Genomic DNA, 21,451 nt, shown 5'->3' on the forward strand with positions numbered 1-21,451 from the left:
ATAGATAGCAGCTGAAGTTGAGATGACAGAAGCGATGTCAATGGTGGGATAGGTTGTTCCACGGAGGTGAAAGGAGATAGAGAGTTTACTGCAAACACTTAAAAAATTGCATAACGCTCAAAAGTGTGTTCCAAATCCTGAAGGCTCCAGCTTCTAACATTGGAAAGTGAACAGCTGTGAAATTATAGCTTTTGCAGCTGTCACTTCTGAAGAATGGAGAATAATTGAAAACTTGATCTACTTAACTAACGTGATCCCCAACTGCCAGGAACCTCATGAAAAAGCTGTAAAAATCGTACATAGATGGCAAAATGTTGTTTAAGTACCTTTTAACAACCTCTTAACTATGTCAATTGGCTCACCCGCCACTTAGTGCCGGGCTGTAAAGCACAGGCAGAACCAACATTTGGGAAACTGAAATGGAGGTGGGTTCACAGCAGCTTCCCGACCCGCTGTCAATCTTTTAGATTTTGACAGCAGACCCTCCTTCCAACCTGTCCTCTGAGTGTCGGCAAAATCACAGCCAACGTTTCAGGTCCATGACCTTTTGTTAGAACTGGAAAAACTTCTATACTTTTGTAGATGTAACAGGCTATAACTAAGTACAGAGGTGGGGGGGTGGGGGGGATTGGGTAGGGGTAGGGGGGGAATTGAATAAAAGGGAAGCTCCGTGATAGGGTGGAAGGCAGGTGTGATTAACTTGCAAAAGCGATGATGGTGCAAGACAAAAGAAGATGTTAATGGGACAAGTAAAGAAACAAAAGATGGGTCGAGAGGAGGTGTAAATGGGAACATTAGAGTCATCAACAGCTGCCATCCGAAAAAATGAGGGCAGAGATTATGGTCTGAAATTGTTAAACCCGATGGTGAGTTCAAAAGGCTGTAAAGTGCCGAATCGAAAGGTGAGGTGTTGTTCCTCGAGCTTGCATTAAGGTTGATTGGAACAGTGTAAGAGGCCAAAGACAGAGAGGCAGAGTGAGTGCAGAGCGGAAAATTAAAGTGACAGGCAACCAGAAGCTCGGGGTAACGCTTACAGATTGAATGAAAGGTGTTCTGCAATCTGCGTTTGGAATCCCCCCCAATGTAGAGGAGACCACATCGTGGGCAGCAAATTGAAAGAAGTACAAGTAAATCATTGTTTCACCTAGGAGGAGTGTTTGGGGCCCTGGATGGTAGAAAGGGAGGCGGTAAAAGGGCAGGAGTTGCATCTCCTGCGCTTAGAAACATAGAAAATAGGTGCAGGAGTAGGCCATTCGGCCCTTCGAGCCTGCATCACCATTCAATAAGATCATGGCTGATCATTCCCTCAGTACCCCTTTCCTGTTTTGTCTCCATACCTCTTGATCCCCTTAGCCGTAAGGGCCATATCTAACTCCCTCTTGAATATATCCAATGAACTGGCATCAACAACTCTCTGCGGCAGGGAATTCCACAGGCTAACAACTCTCTGAGTGAAGAAGTTTCTCCTCATCAGTCTTAAATGGCCTACCCCTTATCCTAAGATCGTGTCCCCTGGTTCTGGACTTTCCCAACATCGGGAACATTCTTCCCGCATCTAATCTGTCCAGTCCCGTCAGAATCTTATACGTTTCTATGAGATCCCCTCTCATTCTTCTAAACTCCAGTGTATAAAGGCCCAGTTGATCCAGTCTCTCCTCATATGTTAGTCCAGCCATCCTTGGAATCAGTCTGGTGAACCTTCGCTGCACTCCCTCAATAGCAAGAATGTCCTTCCTCAGATTAGGAGACCAAAACTGAACACAATATTCCAGGTGAGGTCTCACCAAGGCCCTGTACAACTGTGGTAAGACCTCCCTGCTCCTATTCTCAAATCCCCTAGCTATGAAGGCCAACATACCATTTGCCGCCTTCACCGCCTGCTGTACCTGCATGCCAACTTTCAATGACTGATGAACCATGACACCCAGGTCACGTTGCACCTCCCCTTTTCCTAATCTGCCGCCATTCAGATAATATTCTGCCTTTGTGTTTTTGCCCCCAAAATGGATAACTTCACATTTATCCATATTATACTGCATCTGCCATGCATTTGCCCACTCACCGAACCTGTCCAAGTCACCCTGCACAAGAAGGTGCTGTGGGAAGGGGAGGATGCTCTGGGATTGATTGAGGAGTGCACCAGGGTATCGCGGAGGAAACAGTCCCTTTGAAATGTTGAAAGGGAAGGGAAAGATGTGTTTGGTGGTGGGATCACGTTGGAGGTGGTGAAAATGGCAGAGGACGTTCCTTTGAAAGTGAAGGCTGGTGGGGTGAAAGGTGAGGACAAGGGAATCCCTATTGTAGTTCTGGGAGGAAGGGGAAGGGATGACAGCAGAAGTGCGGTAAATGGAACAGACATGGTGGTGGGCTCTGTCAACCACGGTGGAGGGGAATCCATGGTTGAGGAAAAAGGAAGACATATCAGAAGCATTGGTATATGGAAGGTGGCATCGTCAAAAGAGATACGACAGAGATGGAGAAACTGGGAGGATGTAATAGAGTCCTTACAGGAAGTGAGATGGGAGGAAGTGTAGTCAAGTTAACTGTGGGAGTCAGTGGCTTATAGTAGTCATTGGTCAATAGCCTATCCCCAGAAATGGAGAGAGAGAAGTCAAGGAAGGGAAGGGAAGAATTGGTGATGGACTATGTGAAGGTGAGGGAAGGGTGTAAATAGGATGCAAAATTGATATTTTCCAGTTTGGGGAAAGAGCAGTAAGCGGCACTGATATCGTCATCGATGTACTGGAAAAAGAAGTGAGGTAGGGGTCCTGAGTAGGACTGAACAAAGAATGTTCCACATATCCCATGAAAAGACAGGCATAGCTAGGACGCAGCATGTGGGCTCCCATTGCGGCATCTTTTATTTGGAGGAAGTGAGTGGAGTCAAATGAGAAGTTGTTCAATGTGAGAACAAGTTCAGCCAGGCAGAGGAGGGCGGTGGTGGATGGGTACTGGCTGGGCCTCTGATCAAGGAAGGAGCAGAGTGCCCTCAGGCCGTCCTGGTGGGGGATGGAGGTGTAGAGGGATTGGACGTCCCTGGTGAAAAGGATACGGTTAGGGCCGGGAAACTGGAAACTGTTAAATTGGAATTGAAATAGTCGCGGATGTAGATGGGAAGGGACTAGACAAGAGAGAAAAATAGAGTTGAGATAGAAAGAAATCAATTCCGTGGGGTAAGAACAGGCTGAAACGATGCGTCGACCAGGGCAGTCCAGTTTGTGGATCTTGGGAAGGAGGTAGAAGCAGGCTGTGTGGGGTTGGGGGCCTATGAGGTACAGACTGCTGAGTCATGGTGCCTTGCTCTGCATTGTAGCTGTCCTCCCGTCAGTCTTTCTCTGTGTCCTCACAGGTAGCCAGTACATTGTACCTGTTGGACAGGACCAGTGTCTGCAGCACCTCCTTCTCAACCACTCCTAAGTCCCTGCTACCCAGCTCCCTGACAGTCACACCCTTCCCTTCCTGAACCTGTGCTTTCTCTTTGGAGTGTGACTGTATTCTGGATAAAACCATCCAGAAATTCTTCCTCCTCCCTTATGTTTCGGAGTGTCTCCAACTCGCACTCCAGCTCAATGACTCTGAGCCGGAGTGACTGAAGGCAGAGACATTTCCTGCAGATGTGGGAATCCAGGACAGTCTCGCTGTCCACAAACTCCCACATACTACAGCCCCGACATATAGCCTGCCTTGCCAGCTTTTTTATTTATTTGTTTATTGATACCGTGAATTAAAATGGGTAGACAGTTTTTGTTTTTTAAAAAAAAATGTCCGGTGAGTGTCGGAGAGGCCTACAAAGGCCCAGCGCGTCGGTGAGGCGGCAGTTGGAGGAGCTCGGGCAGTCCGGGGACGTCGAGAGGCCTATAAAGGCCAGCTGGTGCAGCTGCAGCAGCGAGAGAAGGCAAAAAAGAAGAAAGAAATCGAAAGGTGACATCACAGCCAAGGGGGTAAGTGATTGGCTGGTGATTGGTAAGTAGCTTTTCTTTTCTTTTTTCTTTATCAGCATTGTTGTTAATTTAAGTTTATCTAGGGGTTAAGTCATGGTAGGAGAGCTCAGACACGTGTTATGCTCCTCCTGTTCGATGTGGGAAGTCAGGGATGCTTCCGGTGTCCCTGACGACTACGTGTGCAGGAAGTGTATCCGCTTCTAGCTCTTGAAGGACAGCATTGTGGAACTGGAGCTGCGGGTGGATTCACTTTGGAGCATGCACGATGCTGAGAATGACGTGAATAGCACGTTTAGTGAGTTGGTCTAACCGCAGGTAAAGGGTCCACAGCCAGAAAGGGAATGGAAGACCAACAGGAAGAACAGTGCAAGAAAGGTAGTGCAGGGGTCCCCTGCGGTCATCCCCCTGCAAAACAGTACTGTTTGAGTACTGTTGAGGGGCTGACTCATCAGGGGAGAGCAGCAACAGCCAAATTCATGGCACCGTGGCTGGCTCTGCTGCACAGGAGAGCAGGAAAGAGTGGGAGAGCGATAGTGATAGGGGATTCAATTGTAAGGGGAATAGATAGGCGTTTCTGTGACCACAACTGAGACTCCAGGATGGTATGTTGCCTCCCTGGTGCAAGGGTCAAGGATGTCTCGGAGTGGGTGCAGGACATTCTGAAAAAGGAGGGTGAACAGCCAGTTGTCGTGGTGCACATTGGTACCAACGATATAGGTAAAAAAATGGGATGAGGTCCTACGAGACGAATTTAGGGAGCTAGGAGTTAAATTAAAAAGTAGGACCTCAGAAGTAATAATCTCAGGATTGCTACCAGTGCCACGTGCTGGTCAGAGTAGGAATCTCAGGATAGCTCAGACGAATACATGGCTTGAGCAGTGTTGCAGAAGGGAGGGATTCAAATTTCTGGGGCATTGGAACTGGTTCTGGGGGAGGTGGGACCAGTACAAACCGGACGGTCTGCACCTGGGCAGGATCGGAATCAATGTCCTAAGGGGAGTGTTTGCTAGTGCTGTTGGGGAGGAATTAAACTTATATGGCAGGGGGATGGGAACCTATGCAGGGAGACAGAGGGAAATAAAATGGAGTGAGAAGCAAAAGATATAAAGGAGAATAGTAAAAGTGGAGGGCAGAGAAACCCAAGGCAAAAAACAAAATTCTAAAGGGGCAAAGTGTGTTAGAAAGACAAGCCAGAAGGCTCTGTGCCTCAATGCGAGGAGTATTCGGAATAAGGTGGACGAGTTAACTGTGCAGATAGCAGTTAACGGGTATGATGTAATTGGCATCACGGAGACATGGCTCCAGGGTGACCAAGGCTGGGAACTCAATATCCAAGGGTATTCAGCATTTAGGAAGGATAGACAGAAAGGAAAAGGAGGCGGGGTGGCAATCCTGGTTAAAGAGGAAATTAATGCAATAGTGAGGAGGGACATTAGCTTGGATGATGTGAAATCTGTATGGGTGGAGCTGCGGAATTCCAAAGGGCAGAAAACGCTAGTGGGGGTTGTGTACAGACCATCAAACAGTAGTAGTGAGGTTGGGGACAGCATCAACCAAGAAATAAGGGATGTATGCAATAAAGGTACAGCAGTTATCATGGGCGACTTTAATCTCCATATTGATTGGGCGAACCAAACTGGTAGCAATGCGGTGGAGGAGGATTTCCTGGAGTGTATTAGGGATGGTTTTCTAGACCAATATGTTGAGGAACCAACTAGAGACCTGGCCATCCTAGACTGGGTGATGTGTCATGCGAAGGGACTAATTAGCACTCTAGTTGTGCGAGGCCCCTTGGGGAAGAGTGACCATAATATGGTAGAATTCTTTATTAAGATGGAGAATGACACAGTTAATTCGGAAACTAGGGTCCTGAACTTAAGGAAAGGTAACTTCGATGGTATGAGGTGTGAATTGGCTAGAATAGACTGGCAAAGGATACTTAAAGGGTTGACGGTGGATAAGCAATGGCAAACATTTAAAGATCACATGGATGAACTTCAGCAATTGTACATCCCTGTCTGGAGTAAAAATAAAACGGGGAAGGTGGCTCAACCATGGCTAACAAGGGAAATTAAGGATAGTGTAAAAGCCAAGGAAGAGACATATAACTTGGCTAGAAAAAGCAACAAACCCGAGGACTGGGAGAAATTTAGAATTCAACAGAGGAAGACTAAGGGTTTAATTAAGAGGGGGAAAATACAGTACGAGAGGAAGCTTACAGGGAACATAAAAACTGACTGCAAAAGCTTCTATAAATATGTTAAGATAAAAAGATTAGTGAAGACAAAAGTAGGTCCCTTGCAGTCGGATTCAGGTGAATTTATAATGGGGAATAAAGAAATGGCAGACCAATTGAACAAATACTTTGGTTCTGTCTTCACAAAGGAAGACACAAATAACCTTCCGATTGTACTAGGGGACAGTAGGTCTAGTGAGAAGGAGGAACTGAAGGATATCCTTATTAGGTGGGAAATTGTGTTAGGGAAATTGACGGGATTGAAGGCCGATAAATCCCCGGGGCCTGATAGTCTGCATCCCAGAGTACTTAAGGAAGTGGCCCTAGAAATAGTGGATGCATTGATGATCATTTTCCAACAGTCAATCGACTCTGAATCAGTTCCTATGGACTGAGGATAGCTAATGTAACACCACTTTTTAAAAAAGGAGGGAGAGAGAAAAAGGGTAATTATCGACCGGTTAGCCTGACATCAGTAGTGGGGAAACTGTTGGAATCAATCATTAAGGATAAAATAGCAGCACATTTGGAAAGCAGTGACAGAATTGGACCAAGTCAGCATGGATTTATGAAAGGGAAATCATGCTTGACGAATCTTCTGGAATTTTTTGAGGATGTAACTAGCAGAGTGGACAAGGGAGAACCAGTGGATGTGGTGTATTTGGACTTTCAAAAGGCTTTCGACAAGGTCCCGCACAAGAGATTGGTGTGCAAAATCAAAGCGCATGGTATTGGGGGTAATATACTGACGTGGATAGAGAACTGGTTGGCAGACAGGAAGCAGAGAGTCGGGATAAATGGGTCCTTTTCAGAATGGCAGGCAGTGACTAGTGGAGTGCCGCAGGACTCAGTGCTGTGACCCAAGCTCTTTACAATATACATTAACGATTTAGATGAAGGAATTGAGTGTAATATCTCCAAGTTTGCAGATGACACTAAACTGGGTGGCGGTGTGAGATATGAGGAGGACGCTAAGAGGCTGCAGGGTGACTTGGACAGGTTAGGTGAGTGGACAAATGCATGGCAGATGCAGTATAATGTGGATAAATGTGAGGTTATCCATTTTGGGGGCAAAAACACAAAGGCAGAATATTATCTGAATGGTGGCAGATTAGGAAAAGGGAGGCGCAACGAGACCTGGGTGTCATGGTACATCAGTCACTGAAAGTGGGCATGCAGGTACAGCAGGCGGTGAAGAAGGCAAATGGTATGTTGGATTTCATAGCTAGGGGATTTGAGTATAGGAGCAGGTAGGTCTTACTGCAGTTGTACAGGGCCTTGGTGAGGCCTCACCTGGAATATTGTGTACAGTTTTGGTCTTCTAATCTGAGGAAGGACATTCTTGCTATTGAGGGAGTGCAGCGAAGGCACCAGATTGATTCCAGGGATGGCTGGACTGTCATATGAGGAGAGACTGGATCAACTGGGCCTTTATTCACTGGAGTTTAGAAAGGTGAGAGGGGATCTCATAGAAACGTATAAGATTCTGATGGGACTGGACATGTTAGATGCGGGTAGAATGTTCCCAATGTTGGGGAAGTTCAGAACCAGGGGACATAGTCTTAGGATAAGGGGTAGGCCACTTAGGATTGAGATGAGGAGAAACATCTTCACTCAGAGGATTGTTAACCTGTGGAATTCCCTGCTGCAGAGAGTTGTTGATGCCAGTTCATTGGATATATTCAAGAGGGAGTTAGATATGGCCCTTACGACTAAGGGGATCAAGGGATATGGAGAGAAAACAGGAAAGGGGTACGAAGGGAATGATCAGCCATGATCTTATTGAATGGCGGTGCAGGCTCGAAGAGCCGAATGGCATACTCCTGCATCTATTTTCTATGTTTCTATGTTTACTGTTGACTGACCTGATTTACACACGCACAGAGCTATTCCTCCGAAGGCCGTGAGCTGGCTGCCATACTCTGACCAGACGCGGGCCGATTGCACTTCGCGATCCCAGGGCCCATTTTCGTGCCTAATAAGATTTTTAGCCCAATATATTTATAATCATCAATCATAGGCAGTCCCTCGGAATCGAGGAAGACTTGCTTCCACTCCTGAAGTTAGTTCTTTGGTGACTGAACAGTCCTATGCGAGAGCCACAGACTCTGTCACAGGTGGGACAGATAGTTGTTGAGGGAAGGGGTGGGTGGGACTGGTTTGCTGCAAGCTCTTTCCGCTATCTGTGCTTGACTTCTGCATACTCTCAGCGTTGAGACACGAGGTGCTCAGTGCCCTCTCTGATGCACTTCCTCCACTTAGAGCAGTCTTGGGCCAGGACTCCCAGGTGTCAGTGGGGATGTCGCACTTTGTCAGGGAGGCTTTGAGGATGTCCTTGTAGCGTTTTCGCTGCCCACCTTTGGCTCGTTTGCCATGAAGGAGCTCCGAGTAGAGCACTTGCTTTGCGAGTCTCGTGTCTGACATGCGGACAATGTGGCCTGCCCAGCGGAGCTGATCAAGTGTGGTCAGTGCTTCAATGTTGGGGATGTTAGCCTAAGTGAGGACACTGATGTTGGTGTGCCTGTCTTCCCAGTGGATTTGTAGGATCTTGCAGAGACATCTTTATAAACACCCCTACTGTTAGATCTCTTAATTTCCAATGAAATACGAACTCTGGTGATAGTTTTAATGTAATTTTATTCTGGCAGCAGCAACAAACTACTGGCTTTAAGCCATGCCTTTGTCCTTCTGAGACCACATGGCCAAAATGGCTGTACTTATACCTGACCCAGTTTACAGAAAAGAACGCGCCTTCTTTGACCTTATTGGCTCAATTGATATACTGTTAACCTTTAATTGGCTCGCTACCAAAGGTCCTAAAATGTCAAGTTGATTGATGACTTAATGCAATATGGTCTGTGTTTTCTCAAAACTGCAGCCAGGCTGCAGAGCTTGAATTCTCTTATCAATCCCCCCTTTGATTCTTTCACAAACTGAATGATAAAACATCAGGTATCACTGGTTAAACATTCTACAAAATAATTTCATACATGTTTATAGAGTTTCCTTCTAAAATTTGTTGATGTGTTTCACCACATGTCCGGACTAGTAGCTTCCACACAAATTTACACCAACCCGAATTCCATCGTGGCCACAATGGAAGTCTAGTTTTAGTAGGTTAATTAACCTTATTCCAATTTAATACAAATCAATATCTTAATTCAACCAGTAAACAACCTTCCCTTAAGCATAACATACCCCTGTGCCACGTACAGACGGTCTGTTGGGACCTGCAAGGTGTCTCACCTGCGGGACAGCAGCTACAGCCGCCTGGTCGCAACAACATTTAATCAACATAAACAAACAATATAAAAATAAAATAATTACAACGAATAGAATTAAACCTTCCACCAATGAAGTTCCCATTGAACCTAGCCATTCAGTGGCTCCGCTCCACAAAGTGAATGATGGGGGTTGCTTAAGTTTTTCTACCTCCTTTTGGATATGCTCCGCCAAGTGGGTAATTTCTTCAGAGCTATCTGGGATATATGTGCAACACTCATTTCCGAGTAGAGCGCAAGTACCTCCCTTTTCAGCCAGGATGTAGTCAAGGGCCAGTCTATTCTGTAGGGCTACTGTGCGGATTGCAACCATTTCTGCATTGATTTTAACCAGGGCTTCTGAGGTATCATTGGCTACCCGCTCCACAACGGTTGCCATGTTAATGGATTCCCTTGCCAGTCTGGCGGTCCCATACCTGGGGATCAGAATGGCAAAGAACCTCTCTGTTTCTGTGATAGCTCTCTTAGGACGGTGTAAATTTTCCGACAGTGACTTTATATGATACATATATGGCACAATATAGGCTAAATAGCAGGACCCCGTCCAATTCTGGGGCAGCCAAGAGTAGGCCTTGTGGCCACACACCCAATAGGTGCCATTATAGGCAATGAAGGTGAGCTGTTTCTTTGTCAGCAACACTCCGGGGCCTGTCCAGGCTTTTCCATCTGTTTTATTCAGAAACCCCGTTATGTTAAGAATTCCCACATCGGCCCAGTTTGGACGGTTCCGTGGCTTGATTACATTATAATTACGATGAGCAGTTACTGTACCCCATATTTTGGTCTCCTTTGATGTTTCTAATCAGACAGACCGATTCCCCCGGTCTTCCTATTCCCATTGTATTAGTGATAGCAAAAAATGGGGGCCGTTTGGAATTATTGTATCACGGTTGGTATCCCCCTTCAAAGGTAATCAGATTGTAACCTGCTGACTTCCATTTACGTGCCCAGTTTTCCGTATCCTGAAACGCATTGCCTGTTTTGTTTTGATTAATTATCCACTCAGCCATTTCCGAGATATTCAAGGGAACTGGCCTCAAGAGAATCCCTCCCTTTGAGTGAATAGGAATATGCGCACATACCCAACAACTAGAAATGTTACCTTGTTTGGCATAAATATATAACATATATAAAAAGGTATTTACATGTAATTCCCTTGCTACTCTACTATTTCCCTTTGGTGCAGAGGGTCGGCTAGTAAGAGGTAGGCCTATGCCTAGAATACCTACAATCAGTAATATAGTAAATTTATACATTTTGGCAAAAAGTAATTGTCCTTATTAGATTTCAGCTTCAGTTACGGGTGCTTGTTTAACATGTGAGGCGTGGACCCAGGCTTTCTTTCCTTGGACTTTAACAACTGCCTGGGTGGTCAATAACACTTGGTAAGGTCCCTCCCACTTGGCACCCAAAGGTTCTTTATGCAACTTTTTCACATACACCCAGACTCCCGGGATGATGTCGTGTCCTCCTTTGGGTGGATTACCCCAAGCTGCCGATACCTGTCGGGAAACAGAACTAATAGCATTGGTTAAGTTCTGACGATGATAACAAAGTGTCACTCATTAAGTGAACATCAGCTTTCTGTAAATCGATAGTTCCTGGCAGTGACATGGGTCTTCCTGTTATAATTTCAAATGGGCTTAGACCTGTAGTTCTGTTTGGGGTTGCCCTAATGCTACATAGCACTATTGGTAGTGCCTGGGGCCATGGTGTTCCTTCTCGGTGATATTTGGCAAGCCGTTGTTTCAGAGTTCGATTCATTCGCTCTGCTTGTCCTGATGATTGTGGATGATAAGGACAGTGTAGATCCCAAGTGATGTTCAGTAACCTACAGACTTCTTGGCAGACAGCACCTATGAAGTGTGTTCCCTGATCTGAGTCAATGCTACTCGGGACTCCCGATCGGGGAATGTAATCCTTACACAAGACCTTTGCAGTGTGATTGGCTATGGCTCTTTTAGTTGGGACAGCTTCTACCCATCTAGAGAATCTGTCGACCATGACAAGAATGTTAGTGTATCCTTGGCATGGAGGAAGAGATATATAATCAACCTGCAGATGCTGGAATGGTCCGACAGAGGCAGGGGGCATTACTGTGATGGGTCCAGAATTATTTTTCTGGCAGACCAGCTGGGCATGTTTTTTAAATCCCCGACCCCACCAGCTTTTCTGGAACCGTGCCGTCATCTGTTGTGAGGCCAAGTGTCCCCACGAGTGGATCTGTTGGGCTAAAAAAGGTATAAGCGCTTGGGGCATGACTGGCTTGTCGGTAACTCTTTGTCTCCAGACACCATCTTCACATAGCTTAACTCCTGCCTCAATCCATGTCCATTTTTCCTCTCGGGAGCACTCGCCTTGCATTGTTTGAAGGTCTCGTGTCAGTGTTCTGAGTGCTTTCAATCTGCACATCTGTGTTGGTTCTCCTGGGGGAACGCCCTGTGAGGCGACATCTTTAGCTGCCTGGTCGGCTAGGGCATTTCCCAATGCTTCCGTGGTATTTTCCTTGGTATTGTCCTTACACTTCAGGATGGACACTTCCTGAGGTAATTGTATAGCCTCTAGTAAGTCTCGGACTTCTTTTCCATTTCGGATAGGTGTACCAGCAGCAGTGAGGAATCCTCTTTTCCGCCATAACAGACCAAAATCGTGAGCGACTCCAAAAGCATAATGCAAATCTGTGTAGACATTAGCTGTCTGTCCTTCTGCTATTCGACATGCTTCTGACAGGGCCCGTAACTCGGCCTGTTGTGCTGACGTTCCTGAGGGTAAACATCCTTTTGCCACTACCTCATATAAGGTTGTAACTGCCCATCCTGCTTTTCTGGTACCATTGTCAACAAAGGAGGAACCATCTGTAAACAGGATGAGGTCTGGGTTGTGCAGAGGCTCCTCTGCTGCTAAGGCTGCTTCTTCTGTTTCTTTTAAAATCTCCACGCAGTCATGCTCTTCACATTCTCCCCCCTCTTGCTCCCTCGATTCTGACATCGGGAGCATAGTTGCGGGATTAACCGGGCTGGCCCGGACGATATGGAGATTAGGAGCTTCCAAAACTGCTGCCCAGCGGATCCATCCAGCTGCCATCACCTGAGACATTCTATTCATAGACAGCAAAGCGTGTACAGTGTGGGGACACTTGACAATCAGCTTTTGGTCGAGGACTAGACCCGCAGTGATCATTACCGCTCGACATGTAGCTTCCATGGCCCTTAGGCAACTTCCCCATCCGATGGCTACCGCATCCAGTTTTGCTGAATAATAGCCAATAGGTCTTTGCCGATCCCCATGTTCTTGTGTCAGTATAGCTGTCATGTATTCTTTTTTCTCATGGACAAACAGCGTAAATGGCTTACCACTGTCGGGGATTCCCAGAGCCGGTGCTGAACACAAATCCTTTTTCAAACTCAGGAAGGCCTCTTGCTGTTCTTTAGTGAGGGTGATGGCTTCTTTAGAGGCACGTTTCCCCTTTAAAATATCATTCAGTGGCTGAGCAAGCTGTGTGAAAGAGTCAATCCAATTTCTGTTAAAGTTACACAATCCCAAAAAAGACCTTAGTTCCTGAATAGTGGTGGGTTTTTTAGCAGCCCGAATGGCTGCAATTCTATCCTGGGTAAGTTCTCTCTTCCCTTGTGAAATCTTTTGTCCCAGGTATACAACCTCTTCTTGGGATATTTGTGCTTTGTCGATGCTGGCTTTATGTCCTTTCAGCCGAAGGTGGTCCAGCAAAGCTCGTAAATCTTGTTCATGCTGTTCTTCCATGTTTGAAGCTAGCAGGATATCGTCTACATATTGGATGACTGTGGATGACAGGGGAGATAATTCTCGCAAATGGCTTTGTTAAGCCATGTGGAATACCGTAGGGCTGTTGTGGAAACCCTGCGGTAACCGGGTCCAAGTATACTGTTATCCTTGGACAGTGAAAGCAAACCACTGTCGAACCTCTGGTGCCAGAGGCACCGACCAAAATCTGTTGGCCATATCTTTAGCCGAGAAATATTTATGTTCCGGTTTGAGGGCATTAAAAATGGTGGAGGGATCTGCGACCAAAGGAGCTTTTTGATCAATACACTGGTTAGCTTTCCTATAATCGACAGTCAAATGCCAAGTCTCATTAGATTTCTGTACTGGCCACACGGGGCTATTGGAGGAGCTATGCGTTTTAATGAGCACCCCTTGTTTCTCCAATTGCTGAATAACCGGTAAGATTCCCGCGATGGCAGTTGGACTGATGGGATACTGTTTAGTGCATGGAGGCTTGGTCCCGGTAAATGCCGCAGGCTCCATCTGGAGTAGGCCACAATCGTTCTTTAGCCCATATCGGGTGTCCCTTCAATTCTTCTTTCTTCAAAGTTCTAATTGACCATGTCACCCGACCATTCTCGAAATACAATGATGAATCTACTTGGATTAGAACATCCATTCCCAAAAGGATTTGATCTACTGGGCCTATCCAGATCGGCGTGGTTAGTTCATGTGGACCCAGCCCTATATGTACTGGTGTTGTCCTTTTAATTTCCATTTTATGGCTCCCAACTCCATAGGCTGTACGTGCTCTACCATCCAACGGCAAAAAGTCTCCATATTGTAGGGGTAAGCATGTTAATTCCGCCCCTGTGTCTAAAAGACAGTCCACATCCTTATTGCCCACTCTCACAGGTGTATATATAGCCCATCTCCCCTCTGTTGTATTAGTGCGAGGAGGGGGGCCAGGGCGGGCTCTAATCGTTTTTTGCTATCCCAAGCAACTCCTTCTGTTGTTGTATTGTCAGTCGCTTAAATGCTTCTATGAGGTCGTTATCTTGTGACAAGCTTGGTTTGTTGGCTGAATTGTATCCCTGGCTGCGTCCTCTTCCCCAGCCACGACCTTGCTGTTTTGCCCTGCACGTCTTGGCCCAGTGACCTTCTTTCCCACAATAATGACATTTTCCAGGTAATTTTCCTAATGACTGTTTATCGGAATCCTGGGATTTCCATCCCATGGCCTGTACAGCTCGGACTTTAGCTCCCATATTCCGATCTAATTGGTTACATCGATCCACCAATGCTGCAAAGGTAGTTCCTCTACCTTCCCAGTTCGGTAACACTACCTTAAGCATTTTGGACAGTTCTGGCTTTAGGCCTGCCACGAAAGCTGCTTTCAGGGGTCCAAACACTTGTTCATCCATTTCCTCATCCGTATTATTCATACACGAATGTTCTAGCCACGTGCATCTAAACCGCTCGTCATACTCCAGGACCTCCTCTGTTCCTTTCTGTTGGCAGGCTGCAATTTTTCCCCAGTCTGTCATAGCTGGACTGAAGGCTTGCAGCCAGTGTTTAATCGCCTCCCATCCTGCGTTTAATTCTTGCTCATCCTGCCCCAAAGCTTCTTCTACCTTGTCGTGCAATTTTCTTCCTTGTGTTTTTGGCACCATTATGGTCAAAATTTGCACTCCGTCCCAGGGATGAAGTTGATATATATTGCTTAAGCGGTCCAATTGGTCCCACGTTTTCACTCCCCCTTTCTTTGGATTGGGCAATTCCTTGGACCATTTATCAATTTTCTCTGGGTCTGCCGGATCATGAAATAAGTATTCTGCATGCACCCTTTTCCTCGTTTTTTTGGTTCCGCCCTCATCCGCAGTCTCTTCTGATTTGACTACAACTGTCTTTTTTTTAAACGGGGAAAAGCACACCCCTAATTCTTCATCCTCCGACCCTGTATCAGAGGATTCAGAATCCGTATCTATTCCTCGATCGTGTCCTCGGGTTTGCGCTTTTAATTTATCCAAACATGGGTACCCTGGGAATTGACTGATACATTTTCCTTTTCCTATTACTGTCTCTTGACCTGATAATTTTTTCCATTCTTTAATTTCACCTTTAAGATCTTTAATTTCGCTTCCGACTTTTCAAGTTCAAGTCTTTTCTGTCACAGCCGTGCACAAACAGCTTGCAATTGGTCCTTTGAACTGGTCAGGTCCCTATCATGTTGGGAACGCGTTATAATTTCATTCCGCTTTCGGATCTGTCCCATAATGGTTAGGAACCATCGGATTCGCTCTTTATTTTTCATACGGATCGTTTTTCCCCAGACCCTTTTAATCTCGTCCAAGGACCATTGTCCTTTGGAGGTTCCGTATTTTTGTTCGATCTTAATACAGGTTTTAGATAAGTCGAATTGTTGCTCTATGTATTCTTTCAACTGTTTGAGGATTTCATCTATCGAATCCTCAAGTGGTGCCTGCCCACCTTTAACAGTTGTAGGCAATTCTTTGCTCTTATCTCTTGCTGCCATAATACTGATTTCTTTACTGAGGTCTCGAGTCGTAGGCTTTTCAGCCGATCAGTGGGTCGGTGATTAATTAACTAACACACCGCCGAAGATAGAATTCTATGGGACCTCGAGCCGACTACCAACCGGAGGGTTCGCAAACCGGAGGCTTTCGGAATCGCGTAGAAGGAGAGGCGAATTTAGACTTTTGACCGAGGACTTTTATAAAGAGGAGTCCTTACCTCAGTATGTCAGTCCGATGTCCAAAATTCAGTTTCTTCCCTCAGCGATCGTGTTCGTAACGCCAAAATTGTTAGATCTCTTAATTTCCAATGAAATACGAACTCCGGTGATAGTTTTAACGTAATTTTATTCTGGCAGCAGCAACAAGCTACTGGTGTTAAGCCAGGCCTTTGTCCTTCTGAGACCACATGGCCAAAATGGCTGTACTTATACCTGGCTCAGTTTACAGAAAAGAACGTGCCTTCTTTGACCTTATTGGCTCAATTGATATACTGTTAACCTTTAATTGGCTCGCTACCAAAGGTCCTAAAATGTCAAGTTGATTGATGACTTAATGCAATGTGGTCTGTGTTTTCTCAAAACTGCAGCCAGGCTGCAGAGCTTGAATTCTCTACCACCTACTAATTCCATTTATATTATCCCATATTCCCTTTTTCGCCTTTCTCACTTCGCTTCCTGCTTCCACATTACACGTTACATTCCTCACGATATTCTTTAATATCCTCGGAGGGAGAAATTTGGGTCATTTGCACTACCCTCCTCCGCTTGGCCCAACTTGTTCTCACGTTGAACAATTTCCCATTTGTTTCTGCAAACTTCCTCCATTATACTTCTCTGTTTTAACACTGAACCTAACAATGTTGTGGCCACTATTTCCAACTTGTTCTCCTAATCCCATCAGTTAGTTATCCCACTTTATTTCCTGGAGCTGCATCAAGCAATGCTTCTTTTCTTGTATTATTATCTTCCACGGCAATTCAGTCATTTCAGTCACCTTGGGGTACGAAAGGGTTAATGAACATCATCAAGCATTTCAAGAGTAAAACAATAAGTCCAGTCTTCTATTTCATTTCCTTTCTTAACCAAAGTGCTGAAGAGAATAAGAATGATAAACCTCTTAGAAGCCAATACCTTTTTAACTAAATGCAAAAAGACCATTGCATAAACAAGGGCCTAAAAAAGTATACAAAATAACATGTTGAAAGATTATTAAGTAATTAGCCAAATGGATTAACAAAAGTTTCAGTAATAATTTGTCGACTTCTATATTACTGTAACATGTAACATCTGTGGTTATCATTTTGTACCCAGTGCAACTGTTTGTATCGGAGGGTGGAAGTGTTTGCTTGAGTCTTAAGTGCACTTCAAAACAAACTTGGTCCATGTGGTCGCTGCTTTAGAAAAGGTCATCTATCTATAGAGAGAAAATAAGGAAACAAACCAGGTCATTGTAAATCAACTTCGAACAGACCAGCAACTTGCTCACCAGCAGAGCAAGCGACGGTCTCTATAGGTAACGCATCGTCCTGTGTCTGTATTGAAATCGGTGGTGATCATGCAGGAAAGGAACGTTTATTCCATGCGGATGCTTGGCAGTCAGAACCATTCTCCTTGCGAGGCAACATCTGGGTGGCCTGCGCCAGAGCTGAGATTCGAGAAGAAATTGGGCTGGCTGAAAGCCTGCAATTCTGTTATTGTCCTCCTGCTTTTAGTAGCCCTGGCTGGGCTTGTGTTAGGTATATGTTACTTATACCAGCTCCAACAACAGGTTAACCAGATGAAGCAGGTAGGTTATCAGTTATTATTATTATTATAAACAATAAAAGAAAATCAAAATGGGCATAAAGAAGAAGGATGTAGAATTAGTTGCACTAAACACTTGTAATATTTTCAGAAGATCAATGGCAGCCCACAGAATAAAGCAGAGATGCAAACTGGTGAGTAACAAACTTTTTGAAAACATTTTAACATGAAGGAAACTTCATGGTGAGTGAGGAAATCGTGCAACAGGTGCCCTTATTTATCAGTGGGGGTGTATTGCTTTCCATGGAGCCGATTGTTATGGTCTAAATGTGCTATGTTGCAGAAGCTGAGGAAAAGATCAAACCAAAGGACGATGTTAAAATGGCCGCCCACCTTACAGGTCTGTAGCTGCTCTGTGTATTTCAGAGGGATAAACAAGCAGGAAAGGAAACCAGATACTGGGAAAGTTCCAGGGGAAATAAATTAATTGCAAAAAAAAAAAGTAGAAAATGGATACATAAGAAAAATAAAAGAATGAAAAGGAAGTAAAGATGGAATAGAAAATAAAGAACACCAGCATAAAGAATGAAAAAGGGAAAGAAGAAATTGTTATGCGGTTAACATTAAAACGTGTATGGCTTGGAATTCTGATCAATTATTTTAGCTTGTTTGATCAAAAATGATTGGCATATATAATATATCTAAACTATTTATGGTTATTCAACATGTGCAGTCCATGAAATAATCAGTGCTAGATAACATATTGTTTCACTTCAAAATGCAATTGCAGGAAAACCAAATGGCCGTTCCAATAGAATGATGTGGGAGCCTTTATTGGGCCATGCCTTTACACAGGGGATTACATACACGGATGGAGCGCTGATCATCAATGAAACTGGACAATACTTTATTTATTCAAAAATCTATTTCCGTGGAAGGCAATGTGAGGCGTTCACATTGCAGCAAACCGTATTCAAACGCAATAACAATTATCAAAATGACCTGAGCCTGATGGAAGTGAAGATGATAAACTACTGCTTTAGTGGTGGAGGATGGGACGAAAATACTTTTCAGGCTGGAATATTTCTTCTGGGTAAAGGAGAGCAGTTGTTCGTCAAAGTATCTCATCCAGGAATGGTTAGTGCTGACGAGTTACTAACTTTCTTTGGCTTATACAAGCTTTAGATCAGGCTCTTGGTACTGCTGCACAGTAATGAATGTGACAGCAAGGAGCTTCACAAGTTGGGCAAGGCTTTGACTGCATGCTAATTTTTTTTCCTTGCACACTATTTTAAAATTGTTAGAAGCTGCCTAGTATTTGAAGTTCAGGAAGTCTGCAGTACATCAGATTGACAAAACATTCTGTAACCTAGCTCCTAAAATATGTGTTTAATGCAATTATATTGTTAATTTCCATATTTTCACCCCTAATGACTTAAGTTGAGGTACAGTTCAGTGGGCATGAATAGCCTTCAAGTATCTCACATAAGTGATCATTCTTCATGTGTGAGCCTAGACAGTGTCTGTTACCAAGCTATTTTTACCAGGGGTGAGGGACCACCACAATTGAGTCCTTTGCATATTCACCTGCTATCCATCTCCTGTCTTGGTTCCAAAGCCCTTAATGCCCTGGCCTAACAAAAATTTATCAATCTTAGTTTTGAAATTTTCAATTGACCCCCAGCCTCAACAGCGTTTTGGATGAACGACTTCCAGATCTCTACTACCCTTTGTGTAAAGAAGTGCTTCCTGATTCCACCCTTGAACAGCCTCGCTATAATCTTTATTTGCCCCCTTGCTCTGATCTCTCCAACACGAGGAAATAGTGTATCTACCCTTTAGTCATCTGAAACACCACAATTAGATTGCCCCTTAACCTGCTATATTCATGGGAATACAAGCATAGTCTATGCAACCTGCCCTCAAAATTGAACCCTTTTGACCCTGGTACTATTCTAGTGAATCTGCGTTGCACCGCATCCAAGGCCAATATATGCTTCCTGAGGTGCAGGGCCCAGAACTGAATGCAATACTCCAGATGGGGTCTGACCAGAGCTTTATACAACTGCAGCATAACTTCCATCCCTTTGTATTCCAACCCACATTCCATTAGCCTTTATAATTAAATTTTGTACCTGTCCACGAGCTTTTAGTGATTTCTATACATGGACCCCCAAATCACTCTGCTTCTCCACACTTCCTAACTCCTTAGCACTTTATAAATCATTGACAGAGCATGAAGGAAGTGCTTCATAAAAGACTCAGTGGGCCGGGCAATACAATGGTGGACCCAGTGCACCAAAGTGTGCCACAATGTGGGTGACTAGCGCCAACTCCAGTGCAAATTAGATGGTTGCACCGTCATGTGACTGACCCTCAGTAGTACTGCAGCCACACAGTGCCTGTTAGGAATGGGCCACCGAAAGAGAGGCCGGCATTAATCCGGACAATTGCTGGCACACAACAGGTGTCCAGCGCTCCCTCACTGGCCGCTGGTGCCCAACACGGTGAGCCCGACACTCCTCGCGTGTCATGAGACAAACATCCTAGGTGTCTCCAAATGAGGAAAAGGCTCTGTATCTCACCTAGGTGTTGTGGCCAACTCGTATGTGCACAGGTGGACTGCGGATTGGTTGGGACTTTTCAAATTTTATTCCAAAAAATGTAAAAGATTGCAATCAAATCCGTCAATGGCAAACACCGCAGGGCTGAAATTGATTTTCGGCCGGCAGCATGAGTTGGGCATTAACCAATCGGGGGCTCATTTCTACACCCCGCCATGAAATAGAGAATTAGGTGGGGTGTAAAACGAGCTGCTGATCCATTATCGCTTGTCTTGAGCTACTGCCTCACATAATTCCCCCTCACATAAGCCACTGTCACAATCGGTGCTATTAATTCAGGTCTGCCAAGGTAGACATGTTTTCCTGGGGAATGTTTGTATGATTTAAATTTAGCTGTAATTTCTCCTTCCAACTTGGTGAACATTGCTCGGGTGGGTGGGCTGTGAATGGTTTAAAAGTCGAGGGACAATCTGGTTCGGGACAAGACAATGTTTCTTGGTAATGGTGAGTGCTGCTTTCTGGTTTCTATTCACACTCTTAACGGCACTGGGTAGCAAAGTATGCACTATTGGCTCAGAGAACTTGGATCCAGCAAGAGTGGTATGATTGACATTAGGAAATGGCACAAATTCTAAATCAGTCAAAACATTTTTTTGAAATTCCAGAAAATCAATTGAAACAAAAATGCTACACTTAATTAAACAACTCACCCTCTTCATTTATTTTTAATGGGATTATGAAATCCCACTGTTTTTCCCTCATTTTCTTTCAATAGAGGTTCAGCTGGCTCATTACCGCCTTCTCTGGCAGCCCTCAGCCCTCCCCCATGCTACTGAAAGATGTGCTATGGCGCCATGGCAAACGCCGCTTGCTTCAGTTTTCCGACCCCCTGTAGGGACAGCAGCTGACATCCCATGTAAATCAGGAGGTGCCCCGCTCTTGTGGCGGCATTGTGCGTTGGAACAGTGCGCTGCACTATCTGGGCACAGATCCCGCAGTGAGGAATTGCTGCCATTTTGGGTACCAAAAAGGGTCAGGAGGTGCCTGACATCAGATTCCTCCTGATTGTGTCCTGTGTCAACAAGGTGATAATTTGTGTTGAAAAGCATTATCACGTCATAAGTGAATGCCATAATGGGATGGGGTTAGTTTCCACACTCCTTTTCAAGAGTGGTGATGTCCCTACAAATGTAATCAGTTTCGCTATTTGTACATTTACTAAAGATGTGATTTTACTTTTGCTATTTTACTCTTTTTATTGTACATTCGCAAGCAAGGTTCAGAATCAAATTCATAATGTTTGCAAGTCATCTTGTAATCGGAAAATGTGCATATGATACATGTTATTTTGAAATAAAGCTTTGATATTTGCATTTGTTTTTGTATCTTTGTGAAGACTTAGAATCCGT

At 44.8% G+C, this 21,451-nt stretch overlaps 1 protein-coding gene across 1 annotated transcript; it reads left to right on the plus strand.

The window, feature by feature from the left end:
- Positions 1–17,281: 17,281 nt before the first annotated feature.
- On the plus strand, positions 17,282–18,663 carry LOC139268162 (tumor necrosis factor ligand superfamily member 6-like). The gene is made up of 4 exons (XM_070886207.1): positions 17,282–17,521; positions 17,630–17,672; positions 17,822–17,878; positions 18,269–18,663. The coding sequence occupies exons 1-4, from the start codon at positions 17,291–17,293 to the stop codon at positions 18,661–18,663; spliced, it is 726 nt and encodes a 241-aa protein (XP_070742308.1). The 5' UTR covers positions 17,282–17,290.
- The last annotated feature ends 2,788 nt before the right edge of the window (positions 18,664–21,451 follow it).

The sequence above is a fragment of the Pristiophorus japonicus genome, chromosome 8 (assembly GCF_044704955.1).
Source record: "Pristiophorus japonicus isolate sPriJap1 chromosome 8, sPriJap1.hap1, whole genome shotgun sequence".
NCBI classification, from domain to species: domain Eukaryota; kingdom Metazoa; phylum Chordata; class Chondrichthyes; family Pristiophoridae; genus Pristiophorus; species Pristiophorus japonicus.